Source organism: Delphinus delphis, chromosome 6 (assembly GCF_949987515.2).
Source record: "Delphinus delphis chromosome 6, mDelDel1.2, whole genome shotgun sequence".
NCBI classification, from domain to species: domain Eukaryota; kingdom Metazoa; phylum Chordata; class Mammalia; order Artiodactyla; family Delphinidae; genus Delphinus; species Delphinus delphis.
In genome coordinates, this window is record NC_082688.1 from 54,911,645 (window position 1) to 54,926,885 (window position 15,241).

General features: G+C 41.5%; 1 protein-coding gene across 1 annotated transcript in view; it reads left to right on the forward strand.

Moving 5' to 3' along the window:
* Window positions 1-15,241, forward strand: part of SLC1A1 (solute carrier family 1 member 1) — a 63,967-nt gene that overhangs the window by 13,214 nt on the left and 35,512 nt on the right. Inside the window, exon 2 of the mRNA XM_060014686.1 lies at window positions 11,558-11,698. Within this exon, the coding sequence (XP_059870669.1) occupies window positions 11,558-11,698 (141 nt within the window). The remainder of the gene's footprint in view (window positions 1-11,557; window positions 11,699-15,241) is intronic.

Sequence of the window (15,241 nt, forward strand, 5' to 3'; positions counted from 1 at the left end):
ATTTTGAGGCAGAGGTGAGGAATGGGCTGAGAAAGTTGGGGAGTCCCAGTTACTTAGACTTAGCACTCTGGATGCAGGGTTCATCAAGATGGGAATTCCAGGCTTGTGACAGGTCTAGAAAATCCAGGATGACTGGCTCCCTTCTCTCTCGCAGAGGTCCATCTCTTTCCTGCTCTCAAATTGCCCCTGACTAAACCCCACTGTGGGGTAGATGGTCAGATTTCTTTTACACATGGAAAGAAGCCTTCCTAAGATTGTGTAATGAACCAAGAAGGTGTTTATGGGAGTTGTAAAACTGGTTACTGTAAAGAGGTAGGGTTCCCGGATAATCTGGTGTTAAACCCGAAGAAAAGGTGTGTCCTTCAATTCCAGGGCCTCTCCAAACTGTGTACGTCTGAGTGAGGAGACTTGTCATTCCTTCAGGGACTTGGAGACCTGGGTACCAAGGAGGGGAAAGAGTGGAGTATGGCCACAAGGTAGATGAAGATCTTTCACACGAATGTATAAAATAACCTGATTGGTAGAATGACCCATGAGTTTAGCAGATGTGAACCATTTTAAGAGGGAAAAAAAAAAGTAGAATAAAGAAAGTCAACCACAGGTAGGAAACGGGAGATTTTAGAATCCACAAGTCAAGTCATAGATAGGTATCTCAGGAAATAACCCAAACACACATATGTGGGACTGACCCATCTTTAGGGGGGAGGGACAGTCTGGTTGTTCCTAGCTTAGAACAAGCTGGGCCTCTAAGCCAGTTGAATGCTTGCTGTAGAGACTGGATTCCTGTGGGTTGGTCCTATAACCAACCTTATCCTCACTTGAACCCAAGGGACTCTTTAGACTCCAGGGGCTCCAGAAGCCTGGGAGAAGTCCCAAGGTGTAGGAACCAGGCACCTAACTTCTCATGGGTACATTACTATACCCATTGTCCATCACTGGAGAGGCCATATTTATGATGCCTCTCTGGGTTTGATGGCCCTGGGACAACATGGCAGAATTGTACCCACATTCCTATAGCCCAGTTTTCACGCTCTGCTAATGGTACCCTATCTCAGCTATTTTCTCCTGCCTTTTGTAATCAGATTTGATGAGTAACGAATAGAAAATGCAGTGGTTTCCTGGGCATATGCATTAAATAGCAAAATGGTTCACTTCAATGCAGCAGGTATTGGCCAAACATCCATGGAGTGTCGGGCACTGGTGCCTGGGACATTACGGGGGTACAAAAGTGAGCATACAATGCTTATGCCTTGGGAACTTGCGATGAAGGGAGGGGCTGAGATAGAGGTCTTTTAGAGGGGACAATAGATGAAGATGAAGCTCTGAAGGACCCAGAGAAGAGACTCATCTCACCTGGGGAGAGACCCTGGGAAAGGCTTTCTGGAGGAGGTGACTCTGTTTTGAGGGGTGATTAGCACTTCACTAGGCAAAGATAGTGACAAAGGGTTTCCCTTGGAGGGGGATCTGCGAACAAGCGCACAAAAGCAAGGAGCATCTTTAAGAAACAGCAAGGAGTTTATTGTGACCGGACATGATAAGATCAATGATGATGAAGATGTGAGGGCCTATATCAGCTAGGGCAGACCTGGCAGAAAACAGATGATCCACTCTCTCAAAAGTATATAACTGAACAGACTGTAATCAAGGGACTACTTACAGAGTTAGGTGGGGTTAAGGGATGGTGAGGCACCCAGGGCTAGTAACTGTGGGAAGCTGTTAACTCTCCTATGCCAGAATGGTCAAGGGAAGCGGGGACAGTGTTATCACAGTCCATTGGGGGCTGGGCTGCAACAGAGTAGCTGCTTGATAGGACCTGTATGGCCACAGAGGAACATAGCCACTACCAGAACCATGGCAGGACAGGGAAGGAATGAAGACAACATATATCCCAACTTTTCTCTCTCTGTCCTAAGATCCACAGTTAGTGCTTCTCCTTGGCTAAAGCCAGAGGGCAAGGAACCCCAGGTTACATAATTGGTAGAGATCACTCTCCCGGGACACAAAGTGGGGCAGAAAAGGACAGAAGGTAAATCTAAAGGGCAAAGGGAGAATAACGGGCACAGAGCCACATGGCATTGAATGCCATGCTAAGAGGTTTTCTTGGGACACCATTATCAAGTTCTACGAATGATGGTAGAGAAGTTAGTCTGATGGTGTCTGGTAATACTGGAGGCCTCTGCTATGGGCATTTTGAGAAGTAAGTGTATAATGACTCCTGTATCGTCTGTAACCATGTACCAGCATGACCATTCTCCTACCTTGCCCTATCCCACAGGCCCATCCCCATGGCTTCCACAGCTAGAAGGCCTTGCCCTCACATCAACCAGCTTTTCTTTCATGCAAAGAGGGCCAGCGTGGTTGATCGAGAGGGCACCCAGAATATCAGTGACACTTTCGCTCTCCCCACTCTTCTAATTGGAAGTGACAGAAAATCCCAGTTGAACAGGCTTAAGTCAGAAATGTGGGGGGTCGGCATAGAATTTATGGCTCAGAGAATTTAAGAGCTCAGAAATGGTGAGTGGTTTCAAGTACAGCTGAATTCAGGGGTTCAAAAATATCATTCTGTCCTATTCTCTCTTTACGTGTAATCTCTGCACTCTTTGTGTTATTTTCACTCTCAGGTAAGACACTCCCACTGGTGGTGAGATAGCTGCCAGCACAGTTCAAAGTTTCCATATCCCTGCTTCATACCCAGCAGAAAAGAGAAAATGTCTCTCTGTTCAAACAAGACTCTGGGGCCTTGGCCTGAGTTTCACTCAGTCCTAATTGGGTCAATGACCATTCCATAATCAGTCTTGGTACTAAGGAAACGAGATTATCTGATGGACCAGGCCAAAGTCACTCCTTCATCCCACCCTCTTCCCCTAACTTCTGAATTAGTTATAACTTGAGCTGGACCTGAAACAGATTGAGAGTTGAGAGATATGCTATTAACAGCAGAGACAATGGACATTGGGTGGCAGTTACAGCAAATGTTTTGCCTTTTATCTGTTGTGCTCCTGAACTGTTTCCTGAATGCACTTGGTGTATACTCATTGCTAAGCTTTATTGAATTCATAGCATTACAGAAACATTTGAAGTTGTTTAGATAATAAACACATACTTTGAAAATAATTAAGACAGAAACTACTTTAAAGCCTGAGGGAGGAGAAGGAAAATTAAGCAAGGCCCACAATTGAATTTTTGCTTTAAACTCTTAAGAATTTTAAAAAAACAACCCCCCGAACCCCAAAAACCCAGCCTATTGCTAGTGTCATATTTAGTGATGAAAGTCTGAATGCTCTCCCCTTAAAATCAGGAATAATGCAAGGATGTCCACTCTTACCACTTCTATTCAGTATCTCACTGGAAGCCTGATCCAGTGCAATACAGCAAGAAAAAGAAATAATGAACATAGGTTGGAGAGAAATAAAACTTACCCTGTTCACAGATGGCATGGTTTTCTACATAGAAAATCCCAAGGAATCTACAGAATAACTCCTAAAACTGGTAAGTGATTTAGCAAGGTTGCAAGATACAAGATTAATTCCCAAAAAAGCATTTGTTATTTCTATATACTAACAATGTAAGATTGGAAATTTTAAAATATTATTTAAAATAGCTCCAAAAAGTAAAAGATCAGGTATATATCTAACAAGATGTATGAATAGGATCTATAGTTGAAAATTACAGAACACTGATGAAAGAAATTCCAGACCTAAATAAACAGTCATACCTGTTCGTAGATTGGAAGATACATCATAATGATGATGTCAGTTCTTCTCAAATTGGCTTATAGTTTTAATGCAATTCTAGTCAAAATCCTGGAAGTATTTTTTGTAGATGTATCAGACAAACTGATTCTAAACTTTATATGGAAAGGCAAAGGAATAACAAGCAATTTGGAAAAAGAAGAAGAAAGTTGGAAGAATCACAGATGACAGTAATCAAGACTTTGTAATACTGGTGAAGGGATAGGCACATAAGTCAATAAAATGGAATAGAGATTCCAGATTTTTGACAAAGATGCAAAAGCCGTTCAAAGAAGAAAGTAAGTCTTTTCAGCAAATGGTATTGGAACAGCTAGACATTCACATGCAAAAAAAAAAAAAAAGAAGAATCTCTACCTAAACATCATATTTTATACAAAATTAACTCAAAACAGATCATAGATCTAGAAGAAAAGTAAAAAAAATTTTCAGTCTTTGTGACCTAGAGTTAGGCAAAGAGTTCTTACATATTATGACCAAATAGAATTCATAAAAGAAAAAATTGATAAATTAGACTTTATAAAAAAAAGAACCTTTGTTCTATGAAAGACACTGTTAAGAGAATGAACACAACAAATCATAAAGTTGTACACCTTAAATGTATGCAATTTTTAATTGTCAGTTATATTTCAATAAAGCTGGGTGGGGGGAAAGAGACTGAAGAATCTTACATACTAGGAAAAAATAATTGCAGATCACATAGCCAACATGTCTGCACTTGTATCCAGAACATAATAAGAACTTTAAAAACTCAGTAGTGAGAAAACAAATAATCCAACTTTAATAAGTCACTTCATCAAAGAGGTTGTCAAGTAAACACACAAAAAGATGTTCAGCATTATTAGCCATTAGGGAAATGTAAATTAAAACCACAAGGAGACAAGGAAAAATTTTTTTTCTGTTTATTTAATTTTGTATCTATGTGAGATGCTGGATGTTCAGTAAACGTCTTGTGGTCATCATCTCAATGTATGTAAGTCAAATCGCTGTGCTGTGCACCTGAAACTTATATAGTGCTGTATGTCAATTAAATCTCAATAAAACAAGGATAAATTACGAAAAAACACAAGATGCCACTACATGCTTATTAGAATGACTAAAATAAAAAAATCCAGTACTGAGTGCTGGTGAAGATGTGGAGCAACTGGTCCTCTTAAACCTTGCTGGTGGGGATGTAAAATGGTACAACCACTCTAAAAAACAGTTTGGCCGTTTCTTAGAAGTTAAATATACACTTACCATATGACCCAGCAATCCTACTCCTGGGTGTAGACCCTAGAAAGAGAAAAACTTATGTTCACACAAAAACTTATACACAGATGTTTATAGCAGCTCTAGTCATAATCACCCAAAACAGGAAGCAACCCAGATGTCCTTCAGTGAATGAAAAGATAAATACTGTCCACCTATAAGAGGTGATCCATTCATCAAGAAGAAGGAACATATTATTGATATGCAGAAAACATGGATGAATCTCAAGTGCATCATACTTAGTGAAAGTAACCAGTATTAAAAGGCTACGTAGAGTATGATTCTATGTACAAGACATTCTCAAAAAGAAAAAAACATAGTGGAGGAGAACAAATCAGAGGTTGCCAGAGGTTAGGGACAGGGTGTGTGTGTGTGTGTATCACTGTAAAGGTATAGCATAAGGGAGTTCTTAGGGGTGATAGAACTATTCTCTGTTCATATCCTAATTTTGACGGTGGTTGTAAGAATTTTAACACATGTTAAAAATCATAAGACTGTGCATTAAAGTTCAGTCTTATTGTATGATAAATACACTTAAACATACACACACACCTTAAGAGTCTGGCTGGTACAGACAGGCCCAGTGTTTCAGGAGGTGTTCTATGTTTAAATGGTGTGAGGAATTCCTTCTTTCTGGTGTCTTTTCATTCCTGTGAAGAGCAAAGCCTCCAGTGGACTGATGCTGCCCTCCTACGGAGGATATCTGATCTGATTGTTTTTGGTATTTGGGGGCGTGGAAGATAAGGGATCTTCTTAACTCCACACCTGCAGGGCCAGCCAGGGCCTGCCTTGTTACCTGGACACACGTCACATAGAGGAGGTTGGGAAGGCTTTCCAAACACCCTTGAGCTGAGGTGTTTTTGTTTTCGTCTTTTAAAATAAATTTATTTATTTATTTATTTTTGGCTGCGTTAGGTCTTTGTTGCGTGAGGGCTTTCTCTAGTTACTGCGAATGGGGGCCACTCTTCGTTGCAGTGCGCCGGCTTCTCTGTGGTGGCTTCTCTTGTTGCGGAGCACGGACTCTAGCCACGCTAGCTTCAGTAGTTTTGGCACACTGGCTCAGTAGTTGTGGCACATGGGCTCAGTAGTTGTGGCTCGCAGGCTCTAGAGCGCAGGCTCAGTAGTTGTGGTGCACGGGCTTAGTTGCTCTGCAGCATGTGGGATCTTCACAGACCAGGGCTCGAACCTGTGTCCCCTGCATTGGCAGGTGGATTTTTAACCACTGCGCCACCAGGGAAGTCCCTTGAGCTGAGTTTTGAAGTAGCTGAAATGGTAAACAAGTAAAGTCAGAAAGCAGAGGGCCTATGTGCACAGGCTCAGAGACCTGGGCACTGGGGTGGGGCTGGGGGTAGGGCGGACCAAGGAGCTTGCATGCCACCCCGTGATGGGAAACCATTGAAAGGGCTTTAAGCAGGAAAGTAACTCAGCCAGATTTGCATCTCGGAAAGATCGTTCTGGCTTTGATTTGGAGGATGCATTGGAAGAGGCAAGACCAGAAGCAGAGAGAGTATTAGGAAGTTGATGAAATAGTCTTGGTGAGAAATGAGGCCGACCTGAACCAAGGTGGTGGCAGTGAGGATGGAAGGGAGAGAGACAGATTGGAGAGTTGTTTAGACAGTAGAATCAGCAGAACTTGGTGGCTGTTCGATGTGGGCCTGGGATGGGATGCAGAGTTGTCTAGAATGTCCCCAAAGTATACCACTTTAGACCCAGACTGCTTCGGTATCTCAGCTGTGTCACTTATTTCCTGTGGACCTTGGGCAAGCTACTTTACTTCCTTGTGCCTCAGTCTCTCACCTGAAAATGAAGTCACCTCACAGAGTTGTGAAGATCAGTCAGAGTTAATTTTGCTTAGAACAGTACCTGACCATAGTCTACACAGCCCTCAAAAAATGTCTGCAGTTACAACACAATTTAGGAAGATAGGGAACTCTTCCAGGTATCTATTTCTTTTTTTAAATTAATAAGCCAATTAATTAATTTGGTTGCGCTGGATCTTAGTTGCGGCAGGGAACCTCCTTGGTTGTGGAATGCGAACTCTTAGTTGCAGCATGCATGTGGGACCTAGTTCCCTGACCAGGGATCGAACCCGGGTCCCCTGCATTGGGAGCTCGGAGTCTTAGCCACTGCACCACCAGGGAACTCCCAGGTATCTATTTCTGTGTAACTAATTACTTCCAAAGTTAGTGGATTAAAATAGCAATCATATTATTATCCCTCGTCGTTCTGAGAATTATTTGGGCTCAGCTAAACACTTCTTACTTGAGGTCACTTTTGTGATTGCAAGGATATGGTGGCTGGGCTGGAGTCAACTGAAGGGCCATCACTCACATGTTTACTGCCTGGAAGACTCAGACAGCTGTTCTCTCTCTCTGTCACTCACTCACTCACTCACTCACTCGCTCTCCCATGTGGTCTCTCCAGCAGGGCAGCTTCAGGGTAGCTGGACTTTTTACATGGTACCTCAGGGCTTCAAAGTGAGTGTCCCAAGAAGAGAAACCATCAAAAGCCACCCCTTTTCTAAGCTAGCCTCAGACTCCATGCAGGCTCATTTCTGCTATATTTTCTTTATTAAGGTCATTACAAAGACCTACCCAGGTTTAAGGGAAGGGGACAGAGACTCCATCTCCTGATGGGAAGAGTGTCAAATAATGTGTGGACCTATTTTAAAACCACCAGCTAACCCAGGAGGAAAAGTCAGAAGTCTTCTGGGAGAAGGAAAGATAGGTTTATTTTTAGTATGTTGGGTCCCATGTTGAGTTATATATATCTAGGTAGAGATTGCCTGAAGACCTGGAACTTGGGAGACAGAATGAGGCAGGAGATAGAAGTGGAAACTGAATCTATAAGAGCAGATAAGATTACCCTAGGAGAGTGGACAGCCCATGAAGAGGTCAGAATACAAACTCCTTGGCAAACACCAGTATCAGTGTGGAGGGGAATGTCCAGAGGTGGGGAGATGGAGAGCTTACTCAGCCTGGCTAGGTTCCTCCAGACATCCATCCGGTTTCACTCGTAGGATGTTGCCGTCTGAGAATTCTTTCTCTGGGTCCTAGCATCCTCTTGGCAAAGAGTTATCTTTTCAGCCAGAATGGACTCTTGGACCCACGTTGAGCATCCTCTCCCCCTCTCCCACCAGGCTGCTACTGTCAGAATCTCCTGCGCTTCCTGGAAGGCCAGGCGGTGCGTGCAGGAAGCACAGCATTCTGATTGCTTCTTTCCTGTACATTTTCAGTATGGGGCAAGGAATTAGATCCTCCTCCCTCCTTCCAGTCAGGTGTTTTCCCTGAACTGAAAGATTACTTGAGCAAGTTGTTAGGAAAGTCACTTCTCTTCAGCCACCTAAAAATGTTTTTTCTGAATTCAAGCCACGTCCCTGTGACTGGCCTTCAGTTCCAGATCCTTTTAGAGAACCGCTCTGGTACTAGGGCTAGCCTGGTTCCTCTTTGGAGTTGCCACAAGGAAAAAGGAAGTGACTTGCGATTCCACAAAAGAGCCAGGTTCCAAATCAGATGTGTCTGACTTCAGAGCTGAGCCCTTCACCCCAGGCAGCCTTCTAAAGACACCACTGTACACCTACCCTGAATGGCCTGAACATTTGGACAGTTTCCTACGTATCTCAGCCCCTACATACCTCAGCCAGCTTTATCTCCAATCCAGGCCCACCCCTATGCAAACATGTTCAATGGCTTCTCGTTATCTCTACTAATAGCTAATCTTGGTATATTACGTTATAGTGTAACACATGGTTTCTCTTGTTTAATCTGCACAATGACCCAGTTATCGGAAGGGACCTACGCTTAGGGAAGTATAAATTCTCCTCGCTGGCATTCTAGGCCTTTCATTGTGTGCCCCAACTTAGGTTTCTGTCTCAGTTCTCTAAACCACGCCTCGAGCACCAGCCAAACCACTGGCCAAACACATCTTTGTAACCTCTTCATGGAAGGAGCTGCACTTTGGGGTCTGACAGACCTGGTCTCAAGGCTGGCCATGTGACCATGGGCAAGTTTTCTAACCTTTCTTGTACGTATTCATTGTGCTACATGATTTTATATAAGGTACTTGAGCATCCTTGGATTTTGGTATATGCAGGGGCTCCTGGAATCACTCCCCTGTGGTTAAGTAATGCAGGGACAACTGTACATTGTAGAATAAAGGCTTGTTAGGTTAGATGACTGTAAAGGTGCTTAGGACAGAGGCACTTGATGAGTGTTTCTTCTTCCCCTGACTCCTCTGTCTTTGGCTGTTTCTCCCACTTTCCTTCTTCAATAATACCTGCCTTTTGAATTCCTATTCTATTATGGAAGGTGCATCGGAACCTCTCCCTTTCTTAATCTAGCCTAATGGGAATTTCAAGAAAGTCTTGAATTCCTACAAACTCTGGGGTGGCGTCCTCTGTAGACTCGCAAGCGCTTCTGACTATCATTATTGTGCATGTCCTGTCCTGCCTTCTAGAATGTAGGCTCTTGATGGCAGGGGCAGCATCCTCTCTTTGGCCTCTCTTCCTGTGTTACGTGCAAGAAGTTAGATAACACTTGCAGGATTCACTCAAGAACATGGGAGGCTGTATGAGGTCATCATGATCATTTCCTGGTCCCTGTGGTGTTTGCTTTCTTTTGAACACAGCAGCTTTCCCTCTTGTGTTTTATCATGTTCCTATACTGTCTTCAGTGGGAAAACCAGAATAAAAGATGACAGCTCAACAGGAAGTTGGCTTGCAGAAGTATTTAGTGTGACCTCACAGAGCTTAACAATTGTTTTTAAGCTTTCATTAACATTTAAAAATTGAGTGGTTTCACACAGTGACCCAGATTCTTAGTTTCTCTGTAAAAAATTCAGAAGATGAGGCCACCCTGGACCCTCATTTCCATGTGACACTGCTTGGCTGGAGCTGTCAGGACCACCACAGGCCCCTCAGGCCTGTTTCTCGCACTTCTGCCCGGACTTCTGGCCTTGGACATTTACAACCTTTGCTGTAAACTGTGAAAAATCATTAAAATATATTTCAACTCTATAATTAAGAATGGTGGACTTCCCTGGTGGTGTGCAGTGGTTAAGAATCCGCCTGCCAATGCAGGCGACATGGGTTCAAGCCCTGGTCGGGGAAGATCCCACATGCCACGGAGCAACTAAGCCCTTGAGCCACAAAAAAGCTTTCTGTCAAGCTTTCATTACTAAATATAGTAACCTATTCATTGTGCTTGTCACCTTTGATTGCTTTTAAATGATTCCTCTTGGTGACTTTTATGTCTCCCATAAAAACCCATATCCAAGGCTTCCCTGGTGGCGCAGTGGTTAAGAATCCACCTGCTAATGCAGGAAAATAAAAGGAAGCTAAAGATAAGGTTACTACACAAATGTATCTTATGTGGTTCATCTATTTGGTCTACTAGTGGGCATGAGAAGTATACCAGAATTGAAATGAAAACTCTAGTATTGATTATAATTCACATCTCTTTTCATTTGCCCTAGCATTCTTAACTGTACCCAAATAACTCTAAGTTTTCACATACTAGTTATTTGAATTTGTGAATTAACATATCCAGTGATATCCTCCTTGAATCTTCCTGTCCTCTAGTCATTTTACTCCCAATTAGCATGTCATCCATCAGAGGTTGATGAAGAAAAAAAAGATGTGTGAGTCATCCCAACCCAATTTCTTTCTCGGTTAATAAAAGGTAGTAGGGAGTGAGGATTCCTGGGGATGGGGGGGAGTAAGCCAATTAGATGTTATTAGAACCATTTGGAAGAGGATAAAGAAGAAATATTTATTGATAGAATTTGTGATTTTTAGTTGTCAGAGTCATCACAAGTGAAGAAGTTCATATTAACATTAAGGCAAGCTTTCAGAGAATGTATGTTTCTTGATATGGAACATTTCCTTGCTATATATAAAATAGATAACCAACAATGACCTACAGTATAGCACAGGGAACTATACTCAATGTCTTCTAATAATCTATAAGGGAAAAAAAGAATCTGAAAAAAAAAAAAAAATATATATATATATATATATATAACTGAATCACTGTGCTGTACACCTGAAACTAACACAACATTGTAAATCAACTATACTTCAATTAAAAAAGAGAAGAGTATTTCTAAAATTATTATTAAAAGAATATGAGAAAAATACAAACTGATATGTAAATTGTAAAATATGTAAAATATCTATAGGTAGACAGAATAAAAGTGGTGTGTAAAAACAATAGTTATATTGGGTTGACGAAGATGAACTTTTTTTTCCTTCTCACAGTATTCTTAGATGTTTTGTCATGATAATAAATATAATTGAAGGGGAAGAAAAGAAATGAAAACAAAAGCTTTCACACGAACTATACTTTTTCCAGATTTGCTGAATAACGTGTACTTGTACTCTTTACCTTTTAAAATGTGATTTGTTTTTTAAGTCTTAACATTTACAGACTCATGGGAGATCATCAAAATTGTTTTTCTTGCCACTAAAATTTGCACTGGGGGTGGTATTTTTCCGTAGAAATTTATACAGAAGAACTCAATGTTGTTCCTTTCTTCTTTCCAATTCTTGTTTTTCTTAGGGATTGCCATAGGCGTTTTGGTTCGAGAATACAGCAAGCTCTCCAACCTGGAGAAATTCTACTTTTCCTTTCCTGGAGAAATTCTAATGAGAATGCTGAAACTCATCGTTTTACCATTAATTCTATCCAGCATGATTACAGGTACCTTGAGAAAACTGACATTCTCCATGATTATTTAAGGAGCCATCCCATCACCTGAGTTGTTCTTTTCTTATTATGGAAAAAGTCAAAATGCACTTGATGCATCACACACAAACACAGACACACAAAACACCCCTCACTTGGAAAGTGTATATTTGCTTGAGTGAAATATTTCATTATTCACAAAGTGGCATTGCTTTGTGGCATTGCTCTGCCTGTAGCACTGTCCACCGCAGCTCAGATCTTCATTTGACCAGCCGTATAATGTCTTATGAGGAAGGAAAAAAAAAGGCATATTTGGTCAATGAGATGTCAGCCAGTGTCCTCAGGGAAAATGTGGTTGTCAGTCTTGATCATGTTTTCAGTAGTTTACTCGTTTGTTTCTCAGCTGTATCCTGCCCCCTACCCTGTCAGCGGCAGCCTGCAGAGTCCTCTGTCCCCTCTTCTCACTCACATCCACTTCTCCACAGAACTCAGAACTTGCTACATACTTGCCTTGGAAATTTGCCCAGGGGACCAGCAGTCACATGCTGTGGAAAAGGTTTAATGATGGCTTGGCACCATATTTTAAAAACCTGGTTTTCTTAAATCTGAACTTGTGATGCAGTTGAATTTGGAAATGATTTTTTCCTTATAGATCATTATATTGCAGGGTCTCTTTAAAGAACAAGCGCCTTGATGTAGATAGAGATTAATTTGGCTTACAAAAATGTCATTTGTCTGGGTATGGTAAGCTTCTCTGTGCATTCCATAGTTTCTTGTCCTTATCTTCATTCTGGCAGTAGGTAAAATGTGGCAATCACTAGTGTTGCCAGCTTGAAAATCATGGTTTTATACAACCAGGCAATTAGAGTTCTCGACACGGCCTCTTCTAGAACATTTTTCTCTGCTGCCACTAAAGAGACCTAGGACTGATCTATGTAGAGTACTGGACATTGGCTGGGTTAAGGGAGGGTGGGTGTCAGGATCTTCTGCGTTCAGCAATGCATTGCTTGAGCTGTGGATTTGGCCATTGACCTTTTGAAGTGCCAAACTCCAATCAGACTAGAGTCCCTTGGGTGTTCTTGGCCTATTACAAACCTAAAGAGAGTATAATTATGTTTTGAAATGACTGGCTTCTTTTAGGCCCTGCAGCCAGAGGGCCAAATCAGCAGACCAGTCATTTGTACCATATAATGTTTGTTTATTTGTAGAAGTGATTGTAAGCATTTAAAATTTGGAAGACTTCATGTAAGCATCCAGATTTCTGGCTTCATCTGAAAAAAAAATAAGATCAGGAAACATTGGAGCCATGTTCCCACACACCAACAGTGGTTTGGAGCTGAGAAACAGCTACTCTGTTTACTTGGAGCAAATGCATTTGATGATGCCACAGTCCCCACCACTCCCTATTGCCTAATACCTCATCTACTTCACTCATTTACATTACCTGCCTTTCCCTGTAGACACTGCCATTACAACCCCTTAGAATTTTCTCCATATTGAAGAGTCTTAATCTCTTCTTAGGCTCCTTTGAGAACATGATGAAAGCTTTGGACTCTCTCCCAAGAAAAGTGTTCACAATTGTACATATATACTGTATTTTACATGCGATTGCACGAAGTTCATAAACTACTTAGTGATTGATACTTACGTCTATAGACTAGTTGTAGGATGTTTGAAAATATATACTGCTCTTGGTATTCAATAACTAGTGAGATTTTTGCAGTCTGGCTGTTTTGGGTGCTAGCTCAGCCTTGCAACCCTCAGCATTCCATTCACATAGCCTAGCTGCTTTTTGAAGGTGTAGCACAGGTCTGGAAATTTCTACAATTCCTTCACCAAATCCCCAGCAGTTAAACAGGAGTTAGAAAGCAGAACAACTACCCATTCTTTTGACATAAAGTGATAAAATGATCAAAGATTCAAGGGACATGAACAAAGCAGAATGGAAACGATGATGCTATATTTGTGTTTTAAATTGTCAGATTAAAAGGAAAAAATAATAACAATATGAAGGCAAGGTTATGGGGAAATGGGCTCATTCATTCACTTTCAGTTACTGTATAATTGGAACAAACTTTCTGGGGGCAGTTTGGAGCACGTTCTGACCTTTCCACGTAGTATTTCTACTTTGATGAATTTACCGCAAAGAAATAACCAGAGATATGTTCAAAGATTTAGGTACAAGGATGTTCATGGTAACATTTTTTTAATAATGGTGATAAATTATAAGCTGTCTAAATGTATGTTATACCTGTAAGTTAGGATTCTATGCAACTATTAAACACTTTGTTTTGGAAACATAGTTAATGAAGGTGGAAATGTTCCTGATACAATATAAAGTAGAAGGATAAAACAAATTAAACAACAAGATATTGTGTACAATCCAAATTTTATTAAAATGTATATACATTTTAAGAGTTGGGATCAAAACCAAATGGCTAACAATGATTAGATCCTGATACTAAGAAAAAGTGATTCACTGAGCTTTCTTTGCATTTTCAAGGCAAACACACGTTAGTTTTGTTTTGTATTTTCTTTCTTCCTTCCCTTCCTTCCTCTCTCTCTCTCCCTTCCCTCCCTCCCTCCCTCCTTCCCTCCCTCTCTCCCTCCCTCCCTCCCTTCCTTCCTTCCTTCCAGAGGAAGAAAGTAGGATGGATTCTGCTCTGTGCTCCTCCAGCCTTCCCTCTGGTAGTTTCCCTCCCACTCTCCTCCCCAGCTCTGCTCCCTGTTCCTGCAGCTCAGCACCACCTTCACCTGGTGTGTGGTCCTTCCCCCAAACCCTGCAGTGGTCCTCAGCCTCCCCACCCAGCACAGAACCAGGAGAGTAAAGCAGAAGATGGCTATGGAAAATACACAGGAAGAACAGTTTTCAAGTTTTGAAAGCCTTTATAAATCCAGCAGGTCAAGAGCTTATTTTATACATTTATTAGGACAAAGGAGAATACATGTTGGAAGTGGGAGAGAGTTGAGTGAGTGCCCTAAGGATACATAAATTAGTGGTAGAGACAAGCAAAACTGAGACCTAAGACTAATGATCTGTGCTTATGCATAATCTTGCATAACACGTAGGAAAAAATCCTCTGCCATCAAAGCCTCTGCTGATGTAAAACTACTTACTTTATAGCTGTTTTAACAGGAAGAATATCTCTTTATGTGATGATGAGGATCAGATGTCACATTAATCAGGGAAATTTGAATATACAATGGTTATGAGATGGTATCAAGAAATTGTTGATAATTTTGTTAGCGGTGATAATGGCATTTAGTTACGTAAGAAAATGCTCTTTTATCAAAAGTGTGTGGAATTATGTAGGGATGAAATGACATAATGTCTGGAATTTGCTTTAAAACAGAAAAAAGAAGGACTTCTCTGGTGGCACAGTGATTAAGAATCCACCTGCCAATGCAGGGGACATGGGTTCGAGCCCTGGTCCAGGAAGATCCCACATGCCACGGAGCAACTAAGCCAGTGCGCCACAACTACTGAGCCTGTGCTCTAGAGCCCGCAAACCACAACTACTGAGCCCATGTGCCACAACTACCGAAGCCCATGCACCT